The sequence below is a fragment of the Liolophura sinensis genome, chromosome 1 (genome assembly GCF_032854445.1).
Source record: "Liolophura sinensis isolate JHLJ2023 chromosome 1, CUHK_Ljap_v2, whole genome shotgun sequence".
In the NCBI taxonomy this organism is placed as follows: Eukaryota; Metazoa; Mollusca; class Polyplacophora; order Chitonida; family Chitonidae; genus Liolophura; species Liolophura sinensis.
In genome coordinates this window covers 48,662,590-48,679,043 of record NC_088295.1, presented here as the reverse complement: position 1 = coordinate 48,679,043, position 16,454 = coordinate 48,662,590, and the positions used below count along the sequence as shown (strand labels likewise).

Sequence of the window (16,454 nt, the reverse complement as noted above, 5' to 3'; positions counted from 1 at the left end):
AAAAAAGTGTCTTGTTTTGGCAGCTATCACTGTTGACGTCACCACAGAAGGCAAATTAATATCCGAGCTGACTGCTGGAGCCTTAGAAAAAGTATAGTTTAAAGCCGTTTTTATTCCCCATGAAGGCTGAAAGTTTTTAATACTTTAATGTACATGTATTACGCCACATCATGTACTCCGTATTAAGAAATATAAACCAAGTAATCATGAATCCTTTTAGGACTAGTGACAGTCCGGCTTTCTCGTAAAGAGACGGTTTCAACTCAAACCTAGAATTTATAAAGTACTGTCACAGAACGTTATTGATATCCTTACAATCAAAGAAAATGGTTGTATTATTCTGTATTCCTATTCTAACATTTGAATATTTAAGACATCCATAAAAAGCAAAATACAAGACAGATAAGCCACCTGTGCTCTCCATAGTTGTGTCATAATACTATTATTCTCTGAGATTCTATTTTCAATTATCTTTTGACGAACGTGCTACTCATTCCATCCCCCTGTTTGGTGGCGGGTATGATTTCGGTGACGTCCGCGAAACGTTTGCCGAACTCTCGACGACACAATGGTGTTTTAGTACCCGGATGACGTTGCGACGGACAACCATTGTACGCTCAACGTCGTCAGACGACAATGTGCATGCATCTCTTCGCATTCAATATCCATCGAGTTTTAAGGGAAACTTTAGGTAAGACTTATACGTGAAAAGATGAGTCGACGCTTTAAGAGATTTAAACGTTTACGTCAACAAGTAGTGGAGGTTACAAGAAGAATTTGGAAAACATGTGTTTGCTGTGGAGGGATTCGAGAAGAGACTCGTAAAGACATTGTGCCACTAACAGCAGTCATATCAGGAACCGCGGCCATGTGGTCACGCCCAATCCGGGTAGATAACCCCGTAGGGACCTGCTGTCACCCTCTGAAACACGACTGTTGGCTGATGGGACAAAAGGGACATCAAGAGGATGTGCGGTGTTCTGAGAGAAACATAGGATCAGCGGAGAGTGAGTTCGTCTATGTTAGCCAAGGCAACTTCGGGAAACCTAACTGCTCTCCACGACAGCAGAAGACTGGCTCTGGAGAGTCAACGGTGAATGGAGAAAAGCCAGGAAGTTCAGACGGTTCATCCAGTACCGACAATCAGTCTCCAGTGGAAGACAGTAGTTCACAAGAGACAGTAAGTCCTCCTCTCTCTATGAGATCATGTCCAGTCCCTCTTTACAAGCAACCTGGTGATTTAGTGCATCAACTACCAATGAGAAATTGCTACACGCCGATAGAAGTATCAAATGGACTCAAGTACGCCCAAAATATCAACGTGACAAATCCGCTGCCAAATTCTGGAATTGTTAGTTCTGTTGTCTTGAGTGCTATTGAAGAAATTGATTGTGATGCAGATTTAATAGTGATTCCTTCCATGAATCCGCCGAACAAACTTAATCAGAAACCTGACCTAACTCTTAATCTCTCTGAAATAATTTCACCAAGGGCAGATTCCCCTCCTCAGTTCAGGCTGGAATTCGCCCGTGATGAGTTCTGGTACAGATTACGTCCATACGATTGGAAAATACAAAGGAACATCTCGAGAAACCATAGAAGCGAGGTTGATATTATCACATTACAACATCGTCAGGAAGCATTCGCATTGAAAACGCTTAACTATGAAACCAGTTTAACAGAAGCAGTCCACCTCATGGATTGCCAAAGTCCCTTTGTGGTGAAAATGTGCGCTAGTTTTGTTCTTGGTGATGAGCGATATATCTGTATGGACTATTACAAAAACAAGGACCTTGCTCACTGGATGAGAAAAGATTGCCCTCGGAAATATTTTAGTGAGAAAGAGGCAATTTGGATTTGCGCCTACATTTTGGCAAGCCTGGACTTTCTCCACAGTAAGTCTATTCTCCACCTGGATGTTAAACCAGGTAATATCCTCATCGATGACAAAGGATATCCCGTCTTGGGGGATTTCGGTTCTGCAGTGAGTTTAGCAAACTTGAAAAATTTTACCAGATGTCAGAAGATCACACCTGCGTACGCATGCCCCGAAGTCCAGTCGCCTTTTCCACCGGTGAAACTCTGGGATCTGTGGCCAGTCGCTTGTATATTTTATGAGATCATTACTACCAAAAGTCCCTGGCAGGGTAAGAGCCGAGCTGAGACCGAGCTCAGAGCGTCTCTAGTTCTCACACCGGACGTATCTATGTTATCACCTACAGCTCAGAATTTCGTTACATCTCAGCTCCGACCGACTGTGACCGAAAGGCTGGGTTTCTCGGCTGGTGCCAGAGAGATCATGCGTCACAAGATATTCCGAGAGGTCGACTGGGACCGTGTTAAGTATGGGCATCGTCACGACGACTCGCACTTGTTGGACATATTACACAAGCTGGGATCTGAAGAAGTATTGCCTACCAATGTGGCAGAATTGACTCGCCAGGCCTCAGCATCCTCCTCTTGCCAAAACAACAACAGCTGGGAGCTGTGGGCCTCCTCTTCCTCCGATGAAGATTCCAACGAAGAATTCCATTTCTCCGCATGTGTTAAGCGTGAAATCTTCACCGTTATTGAAGAAGATGAAGATGAAGAAACAAACAACAGGCTTGAAAGTCAAGATCACAACAGCAACAACAGCAGAGTCTCATAAGATCTCATTTAGACAATCCTTAGACAGTATATTTTGTGATATCTTGTACGGAGAGTTAAAACAACCTGTACGGCTTCAACACTATGGCACATTATGACATCTTGTTATTCTAGCCGCTTTTAAAACAAATATCATTTGCAAATGTTCCAAAATAAATTTATACCAATATCATCAGTTTCCTTGTCTGTAGTTTATTGCGACCTATTTTGTGCATGGAAAAGATGAATTTGTACATAGGAAATCATTAACCTTGAAGGCTTTGATATGCATGTTAACTAAATGTCACTTAAATTTCCTCACACTTCCTCACCTGCGCATTATACTGAATTTTGTTGGTGTTTGCCTCATGAGTGCCATGTACTCTTTTCAAGGTTCTAAATAAATACATTTATGAGATGTAATTTACTTTTGTTCTGATGATTCAACCATATCTATCCAGCTTCTAAATGACAAGCATAAACTGTACACCAGATTTAAAGTAAGCATTCCTTAGACACGGTACTGACGTAATCGTGATAACGTTGAAAGCGACGTTATGCTCTTATAAGGTTGAACCCAAATAAATAAAGACGTGCCTGTACGCCATATCACCTAATATATGTTATATCCAACCACATGGCGTTTCTAGCGCAGCGTAATAACCCAGGAGTCTCTCACCAATTCGGTCGCTGTGAGTTCAAGGTAACACAATCAAAGCCGTCTGAAGTTATGAGACCTGAGATCAAACCAGGGTCGGGTCATACCATAAACTTTATAAATAGTTCTTGTTGATGCCTCGCTTGGCGCTCAGCGTTGACAGGTTACAGCAAGGAATCAGGACTGGGTGGACCGGTGTCAATATAATGTAACTGGGTTGGGTGTCGTGGAAGGTGTCTTCGGTATGATACTTCAGTGGCGGAATGGACTCGTCGTGCCACAAACACACAGTAGATGTACCCATACCTAATGGCGCCTCGTCGTCATAAATATATACGAAGTAAATCCCCAAGCATACATACATATACAGACATACATACTTTCATAGATACACGGATATACCGGCCCCGATGACTCAGTTGGTAGAGCTTCCGCTTCTGGGGCGGTAGATCCAGGGTCAGTCCTGAGTCGGCTCATACCTAAGACCTGAAAATAGGAAGCTGTAGATTCCTCGCTTGGCGTTAATTGTTAATGGGATAGTGCAAAGACTGGTTGACCCATATCAGTATAAAATCAGTGAAGCAGGACTCGATAAAAGAGCGATGGAAATCAATCCTGCAACAAGGAAGCACACTATACGTATATTCATTCAAAGGACTCCTTCGTCGCCATATAAACCCTAATCATTCACTTACTCATACATATATATACAAAATTTAAGCGTGCATACAGCTCCTTAACAATTTATTATTCTTAACTGTTTTAAGACTAAATACCAGATTTAACTTTAAGCCAAGTTTTCAATTTTGCACAATATGAAACTAAATCTGCTGCTGTTATACTTTAACTTTGGACAACTACATTGGCTAAAATCTTAAATATAAAATATGACTTAATACCAGTATTATTTAATACTAGGAATTTTTCTTATTTTTCTGATAAAGGTGTTCATGACATATCCGCACATTATATCAGTTTAAGTACGAGATCTCAAAATATACGTGAAATGATATGTTCTATACAGTGGCGGTGTTATGCACTAATAAAATAAATATATAAATAATATTTATTAACGATAAGTATGAAAGATGAATGCCTGTCTTGTTTTTATGTTCTTCAAATGCGTACATATAGGCCATATATTAAATTACATAAAGGAGTAGATGCCTCAATGCATGTTCAAGACCTCAATTGTATGTGGTAAGAAAACAACGCGGGACGTCATATAACAGTTTTTTCTTCCGTGGTTGAGACTGTTATAGTCTATAGTTGCTAGACACCTAAGGTGCGGGTTCAAATCTGCATGACCTACGAAAGGGAATTTGTAGATTCCCTCGCTCTCACTAATACTATAAGTGGTGTCCGTTACGACAGTCTACCCTTTAGCTGAACCATCGGTATGTCTACATATCACGTGACTTGTGCGTCGGTAACTTCATTGCATGATTTACCCTGCAAGCATGGGTACTCCTGTTTGCTCCACCCACACAATCGCCTGCCATCGTATAAGTGAAAAGTCTGCTTCTTGCGTTAAGTATGACCTTAAGTTTGGTGTTAAGTATGGTGATTCAAATTCTGTGTCAATTTAAATTTTTTTCTCCGTGACGAAAGTAAAATAATTGTTTTCTGTAGTATTTTATATGGATTTCATTTTCTGTGCTAATGAAGTTGATCCCTACAGTCCATTCCTGAACGTGATATCCATCTCTGATTTCTTCCATAATAAATCATGCACGGCACTACACGCTGATGAACGGTTACACAGTGCTTCAAAGCAATCAGAAGTATCAGCTTAGATCTCTGTTTTATAATCACTCAAACAAGATTGAAGGACAGCTTAATTTCTTACCTGTGATTTTAGTCATTCAACAGAAAAAAATGTCAACGCTGATATAGTGTAGCGAAGTAGGGAAAGGTAATATTATATACAGGCATATATGAATTATCTTTTAGACGCCCATGTATACGACAAGACTACGTGACATTGTACGTACATATACCATTGTACATCTGAGATCTGTTTCATTTCTCCCAGCTTTGCTTTCAGAAATACTAATGCTAAGCTGAAAACATAGCCAAACCAACTTATGAAGAACCAATAGCATTGTAAAGATATGTTCAGTACAATATGAATAAATGTCCAGTGATTGATCCGAACAAGCATTGTCATCGAAAAGAATACAGAAAGGTAATGCGATGATGACCATCGTCTACCTTGCTACGTCGCCCTTTCTGATACACTTCAAAAGAGAAAGGTATAGCGGAGCGAAGTAACGAGGCAGCCAGGTATATTGAGATATCGAAATTGCGAAGCAAAGCCGCGAGGAAGCGAAGAGAGAAAACGGAGCATTCAGTCAGGTAGCCAGGGGGGTGGGATTAAAGAGCGATGTAGCAAGATAGCGAAACGTGGATATCGATGGAGGCAGCGAAGCGAGAGAGCAGAGTAGTGAGGTAGCGAGATGACACGATCACCTCGGTGTCTTGCTTCGTTACCGCGCTGCCTCACTATAAAGCTTGAACTATCGATAGGCTTTCATAAGTAACTAATTTATTATAGACCTATATAGGACAATGGTGTGTATACGCGAATGGTGTATGCACAATGGCTGAGTAATGGCTGATATGAGAGAGGAGACACTGTTAATTCAATGAAGCAAGCCCCAGGATGTGCATGGGACATCCTGCCCGAGAACATTGACTGCTGGTTTCAGCTGAACTGGATCTCTATATCTACATTTATAAATACTCTGCTGGACTTTTTTTAGCAGGTCCATAGAGCTGGTATAACTGATATAATTCACTGGGAGCTCGCTCGGTATATAACTGAATCTGTTAATGATACGAGTGCAACTTTTGACCGCTGTTTTGATCTGTTGCAAACCGTCCTTCTGTGCAATGGTCCTTTGGCTATAGATCTAAATATATGAAGCACACATATAGGCCTGTATCTATTGCGCTCATTATAGGCTAGGCTTATACTATACCTGCAAGTGGGAATTGTTTGTGCATATTATAATGACATCAGCAACAACAGCAACAATATGCATGCAATGTTTACCAAAGTGAATAACCTATAAGATGCTACTGCTCTCATCCCTTTTGTTGCGGATCGTTTATTTAAAAAGACGAAGAATTGAGACGAAGAATATAGGCCTATAGGCCTGTGTCATTTCCAGGTCTGTACATTAAATTTTATATACGGTCTACATAAAATGAAAAAATGAAGCTTCACAAATTAATTTCTTGACAAAAGCATATGACTGGGTTATGTGTATAGTATAATAGCTCAGCCCATTTCATCCATATCAATTTCTCTGTGCATGATGCATTCTGTTACATTTTAGGTCGATCCTATGTAGGCCTACGTACAGATAATGTGTCATATTTACTTATTTGATTGGAGCTGGGAGTAAGATGTCTTAATACCAGACTGGAGATTTGAGATTAGAGCGCCGTACTCAAACTCAAGAATAATACCGTTATAAGACGGCAAACAGCATTTTTTAGTGGGGGGGGGGGGGGGGGCAGAGCATATAAGTTCGCCTCCCGGCATCAAGTCTGAAATCAAGAATATATTCCCCATGATACACACACACGCACGTACACACATAGGCCCCATAAGAGGATATGTCATGAGTGACCCAAAGATGTCAAATTTATTAAACGAGAGTAGGCCTAGTAGTTTTCATTTGTTCGAAGCCTCCGGCGAGGAACAAATGAAAATTACTAGGCCTACTCTAATTTAATAAATTTGATATCGACGGTCACGAATTTCATATCCTATTTATACCACACATGCCTTATTGTAAATTTATAGCGGAAAAATCTTTACGATTTAAACCTTTCGGAAACTGCGCCGACGACTAACCCCGTAGTGATATCCCATACATAGGTCAAGTGAGGCGTCATCAGTAAGTGACAAGTACATGGCGGAGTATAATATAGTATAGACAAAATTTATTTACATGGCCACTTTTTTTTATACCATAGACATGTAAAAAAATTGCTTTATACCGGTACAATATATCGTTGAATACGTTAACATTTATAACAAAAATTTAACATTGTACTACAGAAATAATTACGGTCTAAAAATAGACATATTTCACGTGCGCTGAGTACACGCCATGCAGCTTTCAAAAAAACAACTGACAGTTTAACTTAACGAAGGTTGAACAAGCGAAACAGTCTACAGTGTATTGATTTCTAAGAGAATTTAAGTACGGTAGAAATTATAGGTTTCATCAATGTCAAAAATAGCGAAGCACAAAGTTTTACGCCAATATCGTAGTATTAAGAAAAATAATGGCCTACCCAATGTTTCCGTTCTGGGGATTTTACTTAGCCTTCGTAGCGACAGCTCTATGTCGTAGTCAATGCAGAGGATTTCCACATTGATTCGATTTTATCTCTTGTCACATTTATAACTCAGGCGCATCCGTTTTTGTCCATTTTTACGATGTCTCCTGGTCGAAAATCGGCCATGTTGACATTTGCAGACGACAAGAAAAAGTATTGCCTGTACAGTCGAGTTGTAACTTTTGATTAGTCGATTTGATGAATGAAAAGATACACAGACCAATCAAAATGTCGGAATTTATGCTACACGTGGTGCATATCAAAACGATACGTCATGCCTTTATTACCTGGAAAAATGAACATTTGTAGGATAAAGATGTATATACCAACAGGCGTATATGTTTACTATAATACAAAGACTGGATTATAATTATGGATAATTAAGGCCTATATTGATTTAGAAAGAAGTTTCACTTAATTTAAATTCCGCGGCACCCATTTTGCACACGTCCCGTAACCGAAGTCGCCGACGGCCCAGCTCCAAGTTGTCGTACAATGCTCAGCAAACATGGCGCAGGACACTCTCACGGACTACCGGCAACAACTTTCTCAACTCAAGGTCTCTTCCACGCCGGGGGAGGCGAGAATCGAACAAAGCCGGCACCAGATCATCAAGCGAAAGCCTCACCAGTCTACTGCCATATCTGAAAGTAACTTTAAAAGTTGGCAGGATGATTCGGACGATGAAGAGTTATTGAAGGATGCATCATCCATCGCCAAGTCAAAAGTGAGTGCATGCTGTCACCGTTGGTTGAGTTACCGTACACTTCCTGTTTTTTTGTACATCACAACCATTAAATCGTGTAATAACTTTGATGCATAGGTTAATTTTCATATTTTGGCAGTTGTAAAGGCTAGGTTTGTCCTTTTGTGAGTCATTAAGCCCCCTTCCCACATGTTCATTGTTAAAAGATGGTACTGTTGCAGGTGACAGCAACCTCAACTATAAAATTCCCCATATTTTTTTTTCTAATCCACTGCTGGTTTTGAAACATCTCGAAAGTTAATAAAACCTTTGACAGTTACGAATCACTATCAAGAGTAGGCTTAGACAGTAGACTGCATTAACTACATGTAGCTTAAGATGTAGGGTGGCTTATATGGATATGAGAGGAACGCTGGCCACCCTTAGCCCGAGAGCTATGTGGACCTGATTCCAGTATAATGCTTACGAAGAGCTACCTCCTCGTTCAGTTCCGATGAAGACACGTTAGGTTTGTCCTGAATGCACTTAAAGCACGGCAATTATGAAAGCTAAAATATTTACGCACATTTTGCCAGAATCGCTACTTGCCATTACATCACAATATTCTCATGTAAATCTTAGCCAATGTTGGAATAAGTGTTGGTATGAGAACCAGAAGCCATCAGTCTGGTGATGGAGATGGGTCCATTGTGAATGATATAAACATAATGTTAAAGGAGAAGAAACCTTAAAAACATGACACTATTAATTTTGCGATTTTTCCTCGCCATACACGTAAAGCCTGAAAACATCAAAGATGGCATAAATCGATGAGTCCATCGCGTCTTCCATCTTTAACACTCTGTAATTTATGCTGGGGGTGTGTTGCCTCTCAGCCAATGAGAGTCGTTATAACTGCCGGCTTGTTCGTGTAAACTCGGAACCTACGTCCAACATTCCGGTTTCCCGATCGTCAAGCAGAAATCGAACTGTACTCTTCGCTACCCTCTGGGAAGAAGAGTTCTACTGGAAATGTACAAACTGCACTTCGACGGTTTCTGATGGCAATTCTTCTAACACAGAAGACTTCAGGACTAGTTCTTAGGCAAAATGGAGACGCCCACAGGGGATTTTGGTGCTGACTTTATTTATAATTTATCAACTTGAGGTACACATTAGAATTCTTTTTTATGGCATGCACCTGCAAGGAAATACATAAAACTTTATAGTGGGTAATTTCATCTTGCAGCTTCTTGATTAGTTATATAAAAACTAAGAAATAACAGCATGTCCCATTAATTTCAATGTTTAAATATATGTAGGCCAAATTAACTTCCTCTGAAACTAGAAATAAGATTTTTCTTTGAGTTCTGATAGTTTTGGAGAAAGACCAACTATCTGTCTCAAGATATATTGCAAGTATTCTTCATGGAATAAAAAATAAAAACATGTGTACAGGTCAGTGGCACAAATTATAATGTCTCTTCATCCAGAATATGACAGGTGTTACAAACATTTTAAAATGAATCAGGGTGAAAAGTATTGAGGCTGAACTGCATGTAGTTCAACTGCCATGTTGGGTAACATTCATTTGTACCGGCTTAGATAGTATTTTCTGCTTCAATGGCCATGACAGTGCTGACGTCATGATAATTCATGTGATCTGCACGTTTTTGAAATGAATCTCTCCACTGGGAATGAAACTGAAACTGTGTATGAGTTATAACCCCTATATGTATTTGTTAGTCAGCCATTTGTATTTGTTTTCTGTCACGTTTTATCTGGTACGTTTTATCCATATGCGTACATCATTTTAAAATGTTTACAAGGTGTTTATTCAAAAAAATCAAAATGTTCATAAGTTACACTGAGAGTTGCTCTTTCATATGCTATAAGGTTGTGCAATTAGGGTACACACACACACACACACACACATATATATATATATATTTATACATAAACATGCGTACAGTACGTGATAAGGTCTGGCAGCAACTTGCGGATGGTCATGGGTTTTCCCTGGGCTCTGCCCGGTTTCCTCCCACCATGATGGTGGCCGTCATCGTATAAGTGAAATATGCTTGTGTACGGCGTAAAACACCAATCAAATAAATAAATAAATAAATGAACATGCGTACATATACATTCTGACCTCATGAGAAATTGATTCAGTACCACTGACAAAGTTTTCCAGCTATAAAAGTGTGCTTTTTTGTGAAGATGTTTTGTGAATAAAAATCACACTGTGAAACTGGAACATTGGGACACTGTTTTTCTGTCTAGTCTTTGTTTGATATGTATGTCATAGCAGAATGACTCCATAGGTTAGTGCCAATATGTACACAAATAGTAACAGAAAACTTGTCATTCACCTGTACATAGTGGATGAATGAACCTGACCTGGGCCGATTGTTTGGGTGTGTTATTGAAGGCAAAATACTGACAGGGGATTTATTATTTGCAGAGCTAAATAATACAGGCCGATCCTAGAAGCTAAAAACACTTCACTTCCCGGTACACTGCATGGGGGACAAGCTGGAGTTACTGTACATACATGTACCTGTCCAGACATGTCAGTCTAATTATAAATTAACTATTAAATTTGGTATGTTCCTTTCCATATTGTATCTGAAATTTCTGTTCTACAATAACTTACCTAGAGTTTGGGTTAACAAGCCATGTTTTTACCTGGTCAGATCAGTAATAAGAGTTGTAAATTGATTTGAAATTTTGACTTCAGTCTAAGATCGCTTTGTGATCGAAGGGCCAGAGGCGTGCATATCAGTATCAATATATTTTAGACATGCAAAAAGTTGGGAAAGACTAGACACCTGTAGTTCAGAATGGAGAATCTTCCTGACAAATTTGGCATTGTCACTTTACATGTGAATAATAATAATAATAATGTTTTAATTTCATATTAATGTTGTAAAAAATGTTTTGTGGTCTGTGAACAACTAACTTGATATCAGCACCGACATGATATGGCATGCAATACTGTATGTGTTACAGATTGCTCAGAAATTTGAAATTGGCAAGATGTACGTCCTGTTAAGACCATTTACATTTTCTCTTAGATTCCGGATACATTATTTCATTCCGAATGGTAGTAGTCAAGCAAATTTTGCCATATTGAATTCTCTAAAGCTGCGGACGGCACAAGAAAATGTAGGACTGCTATTAATTCTTTATTTATGTTATTATGTACATCTATCATTCAAAAACTAGTCATAAAATTTATACTATTTTTATATTTATCATATACTAGGGCTGTTTCATGAAGCATACTTAGTGTTGAGTTGCCCTTGACTAGGTGCACTTTATATCTCTACAACATATGTTGTCATGATAGTTGAGGCCTTACTTAGGTGTTAAACTGAGCTTCATGACACCAGCCCCTGATTATATAATATACATATATATGTTGTATGTGGGAAGGTCTGCAGCAATCAGGTGATGGTCGTGGGCTTCCCCGAGGTTCTGCCCAGTTTCCTGTCACAATGATGTTGGCCACTGCTGTATAAGAAAAATATTCTTGTGTACAGCGTGAAACACCAATAAAAAATAGATAAATAAATAAATATTATAATGTGTAGGCAGTTAGTTACTTTGCCAGGAACACATTCTGATCTGAAATATTCTACTTTGGTCTACATGGTATGATAGTGTCAAAGCTCTTCTGACTAAGTTGTACTAACTTTTGTATGGAAGGCATTGAAGTGTTTCTGCTATTATCCTTTAGAAGACGCTATAGTAGATGTAGTAACCATGTAGGTGTATTATATACTTGTGACAAACATTTCACCTGTCCAGGGCTTTTAGGTTATAACCCTATCTTGGATACACTTTCTGTTGACTATGTACATCAATGTAGGTTAAAATGACATTAAGTTCAATGTGTCAGTAATTTTGATATACTGTAATGTATTTATTTATTTATTTATTCAGTTGAGGGCAGTACCTTCTATTTCATAGACAGCGTTTTACCATCACAAGAGAAATACGCTATGTTGTATCTGAAAATCGACCATTAGAGGCGTACAGGTACATATACATTTATATACATGTCCTGTAGGCATTACTAAAGCTGAAAACATACTACATGCAGGTACAATGCAGAACAGTATATTGAGTCTATTGTTGTGTATCTTTCTGTTGCTTTATTGTGAAGAAAATATCATTAATATAGATCGACGGTTTCACATGGTTGGACCCTTTGATAAATTGTTTTCTGTGCCATTTTCTCATAGTGTGGTGTGCTCTTCAGCATTATTTGGGATTTATCAGGGATGAACCTTGAAGACTTAAACATTCCTTTCCTTCACATGCAAGTAAAATTATATTTTTATAATGATTATATATATATATCCATTTATGCCCCCAAAGGCAATTCATTGTTGTTTATAGGATGGATTAAAGCACAGGTAACAAACACAAGGTTCATATACACACATATATAATATGCCAGTTGAACCTTGCGCTTTACTTCATCCTATATACAAGAGTGCATTGCCTTTAGGACACAGCTGGACTATTAATTAGTCATTTATCACCATGTATTACATACTTAAATTAAAACATTGAGGTTTGAATGAAAACTAAAACTGAAGCAAATGTGGCAACACAAGCACTATCGATCACCTATAGCCACCAAAGCCTCACAAACAATAAGAGCTGGAGAAGTAAGAAATTCCTTATCTAAGGCTGGAATTGAACCTATCTTCATGTGTCCTAGCGCTTAAGAAAAACTGAACTACTCAGCCACGACTCACCGACCTTTTCCAGTTATAAGGATAATTTGACCATATGGACCAACTTTTGTTTTAAAATATATATGAAACACATCCGTCAACATACAATGCCATTAGAATCCAAACCCTGATCAACCGTAATGACACCCAGACATCTTTATTTTTATTTTAAATTAGTTTTCATTCAAACCTCAATGTTTTAATTTAAGTATGTAATCACCTGATTGCTGCAGACCTTCCCACAGTCTCTTTGGTTCCCGTTATTGTTAGCGAGGTAATGCAGTGTGGATTTAATGGTGGTACAAGACGTTTTTGTGGTCTTCATGGTTCACCATGTTACAGCTGTAGATGTTCATCATCTACATAGTGCATTCTACATATATGTTATATTCCTATACATGTACAGCTGCATGTAAAAGGTCATGACCAAATTTTCCCACCTCATTTTGTACATCTGCAATGTCACTATTGATACTACAGCTATGCTGTCCTAATTTTCCCCCTTTTTTCGCCAGTAATTATTAGTATTATCTAGTCCATGGTTGGTAAGAACCATATTTATAGGGAAACCATTCTAGCTGATGAGAGCTGCTTATCCACTGTTGATACATGTACCCTTAGATTACTGAAAATACTTTCTAGGACAGATACTAGTAGTGCTCAAAGCTGAGAATTACATTTCTCTCCCAGTTTTTTGGAAAAGTTAAGATATAAATGTGTTGTACAGTAGATGAACTAACCATGTGGATGAAAGAAACTCAATATTCTGGCCACAGTTACATGTATTATATTGGCTATAAGAAGCAGGCCAAATCTCCCCAAAATTAGAAGAATTAGGGTAAGTGTGAATTATTAATCCTAGCTTGAGTTGGAGTTTTAACTGGGGTTTAGTTAACTGGAAGCAACTAGGAGCATTTGGGGGGTGCGGGGGGGGGGGGGGGGGGGGGGTGCGGGATTTAGTTAATCTATGTGGGATTGAGATCATCATCAACTGCTGACTCAGCAGTTGCTCTGAGTTGAACTACTTTACTGCAGCCTTAAACATTCAGTTGTCTCCAGTTGTGTTGATTTACGCGTGCCTTGCAGACAGTTAAGCAGAGTTTGCCAATACTTGGTCATTGTGATGCATCACATATGAAACAGGTCTAGTGGCTGTCACCTTACTATGTCAGAGCTGATAATCAGTGCGATTTGGAAACAACCTATATGCATTAAAACTGAATCTGGTCAGACACCGCTAGATGCTCATGATTGCGAGGTTTAGTGAGGCAGCACTATAATGTAAAGTTTAGTATAAGCAGGTCACATGAAACAAAATGTATACCCTAAATCACCATAAATATTGTCCATGACTAACTTACCCATTTTTCCTGATTCTGAGAATTCCATTGATTTTAGAAATGTATTTTGAGGTTTGTTGAAAACTTGGGGTGATATTTTACTGAAAAATTTTAAGTTACAGCTCCAAAAAATAAAATTTTGTGACATTTATTTTCGTCTAAAAATGCATTTTTGTGAGCGAAATTTTAGGTCATTTAGGGTAATTAGCTGTAAGGTAGGAAAGATTTTAGTAATACTGTAGCTATATAATTGATGCAGCTTGGGTGATTTATCACTTCAGTCTTCTTAAGTGGTCATTTCACTTAGCGACACCTTGATTTTAGAGCTGCTACAAATATGCTTTGCCATGTGGTGCAGCATGCGTTTGTATACATTTGAATCTGTATATGAGTGAACTGATGTCCTTTAATTTGGGGTCATCTTGACCTTTGACATTGTAAATGTGTGTTCATGTATATGTACCTGGATTATATGCAATAGGCAATGCTTGATGTGTCTGCCTTTAATTGTCTGGTGATTAGGTTTTTGTGTAGGTGTTGGCTGTTCATTAATTAATTGATATAACCTACTTTTGTGGGCAGGCTAATTAACTGAGAGCACTAATTATGCATACATCTCATTCTGGTGAGAAACCTTTCTTTGCTACTGCATGTACTATGTTCCATCTATTATACATCTTATCTTGAAGTTAGGTAAAGTTGTTCAAAGTTAATCGAAATTGTGGTAAACTGAAACTGTAAAAAGTAATCTATACAACCTGGTTATATAAGTGGAAAAATTCATAATGATCAGATGTGCTTATTTTATTGTACAGATATGGGCAGATTTAGTGCTATTAACCAGTCTGGTTAAACAGATTTAGTACTGATGACATGTCTGGTTAAATCATACACAGGTATTAATAAATCATTCTTGTATTTACCTGTATGATTTTGAGCAACACAAAATTTAACAGAGTCATCAAAATCCATTTGTAGCTAATTTTATTGGCAGGATTGTGAAAACAAAACCTGATAGGTGAAGTCAATCTGGCTGGCTGGCAGGTGTCAGCTGTTGAGGTTAAGTTTAGTGCTAGAGGTTTGAGGTATTATCTTGAGTCTTTTATACAAGGTTCAAGTTTCGAAGCAAAGGTTATAAAAACATAAACCTGAACATTATTATTTGACTATTATTCACTACTTGCACACTTTATTATTTATCTAATTTATGCAGTTATTGACTTCTCTATTTCACTATACACATTGGATTTGTGGCAGCAGATTATATTATCAGTTTTGAATTAAGATCGGTTTTACTTATCAAAGAACATAGCACACAACATTGTTTGATATTTAATTCGCCATAAGGAGATGTTTTAAGGAATTTAATCAGTTACGAACTCATGATGTAATTTTGTATGTGTATGCACTGAAAATCTCGAGCTACATGTATGTGAGGCTAACACCAATCCTCTCCCGCCCACAGCATCGTTAACCTTAACAATAATAATTAATTCATTAGTGTACTAATTGTTTCAACAATCTTTTCATTGTTGGTACATGTATTATGGGGAATTATATGCAATCATTAGGCTTAAAGCTTGCTTGAGACAGAAAAGTTTTTAGTGATTGTCAGTCCCCAACACCCATGGACTAACTCAGTCTCATCTATTTTGCCATAAAAAGAAGATCATAAGAGATTAATTCTGTAATGGCAATTATATGGTACCGTAATCTGATTGCAAGACAATCTGGCCATTACGTTCAACATAAAACTTTGTTGATATTTAATTCACAATAAGATAATTGTTTTATGGCTAGGACCAAAATTTAATCAGTGACATCTATAACTACATAATATATAGGCTTTAATATAACCTGGCCTGAACATGTTTCAATAAAGAATTTATGCTATCTGGCCTACTTTGTCTGGCCAGTGTACTGATATCCAACCAGTTCTGCATGCTTCAGATGGTGATAATTATCATCATTGCCAGTGGGCTGTACTAATTAGGATAAAGAGCAAAACAGAGACCAGATCATAATATAGCATT

At 38.1% G+C, this 16,454-nt stretch overlaps 1 protein-coding gene across 1 annotated transcript; it reads left to right on the top strand.

Annotated features, from left to right (window-relative positions):
* Nucleotides 1–712: 712 nt before the first annotated feature.
* On the top strand, nt 713–2,650 carry LOC135461641 (developmentally-regulated protein kinase 1-like). The gene has a single exon (XM_064738826.1). It carries the CDS (start codon nt 713–715, stop codon nt 2,648–2,650), a length of 1,938 nt encoding a protein of 645 aa, XP_064594896.1.
* Nucleotides 2,651–16,454: the final 13,804 nt, after the last annotated feature.

Bases quoted from the DNA above. Each gene is read 5' to 3' on its own strand.
- LOC135461641 (XM_064738826.1), top strand. From the start codon at position 713: ATGAGTCGACGCTTTAAGAGATTTAAACGTTTACGTCAACAAGTAGTG.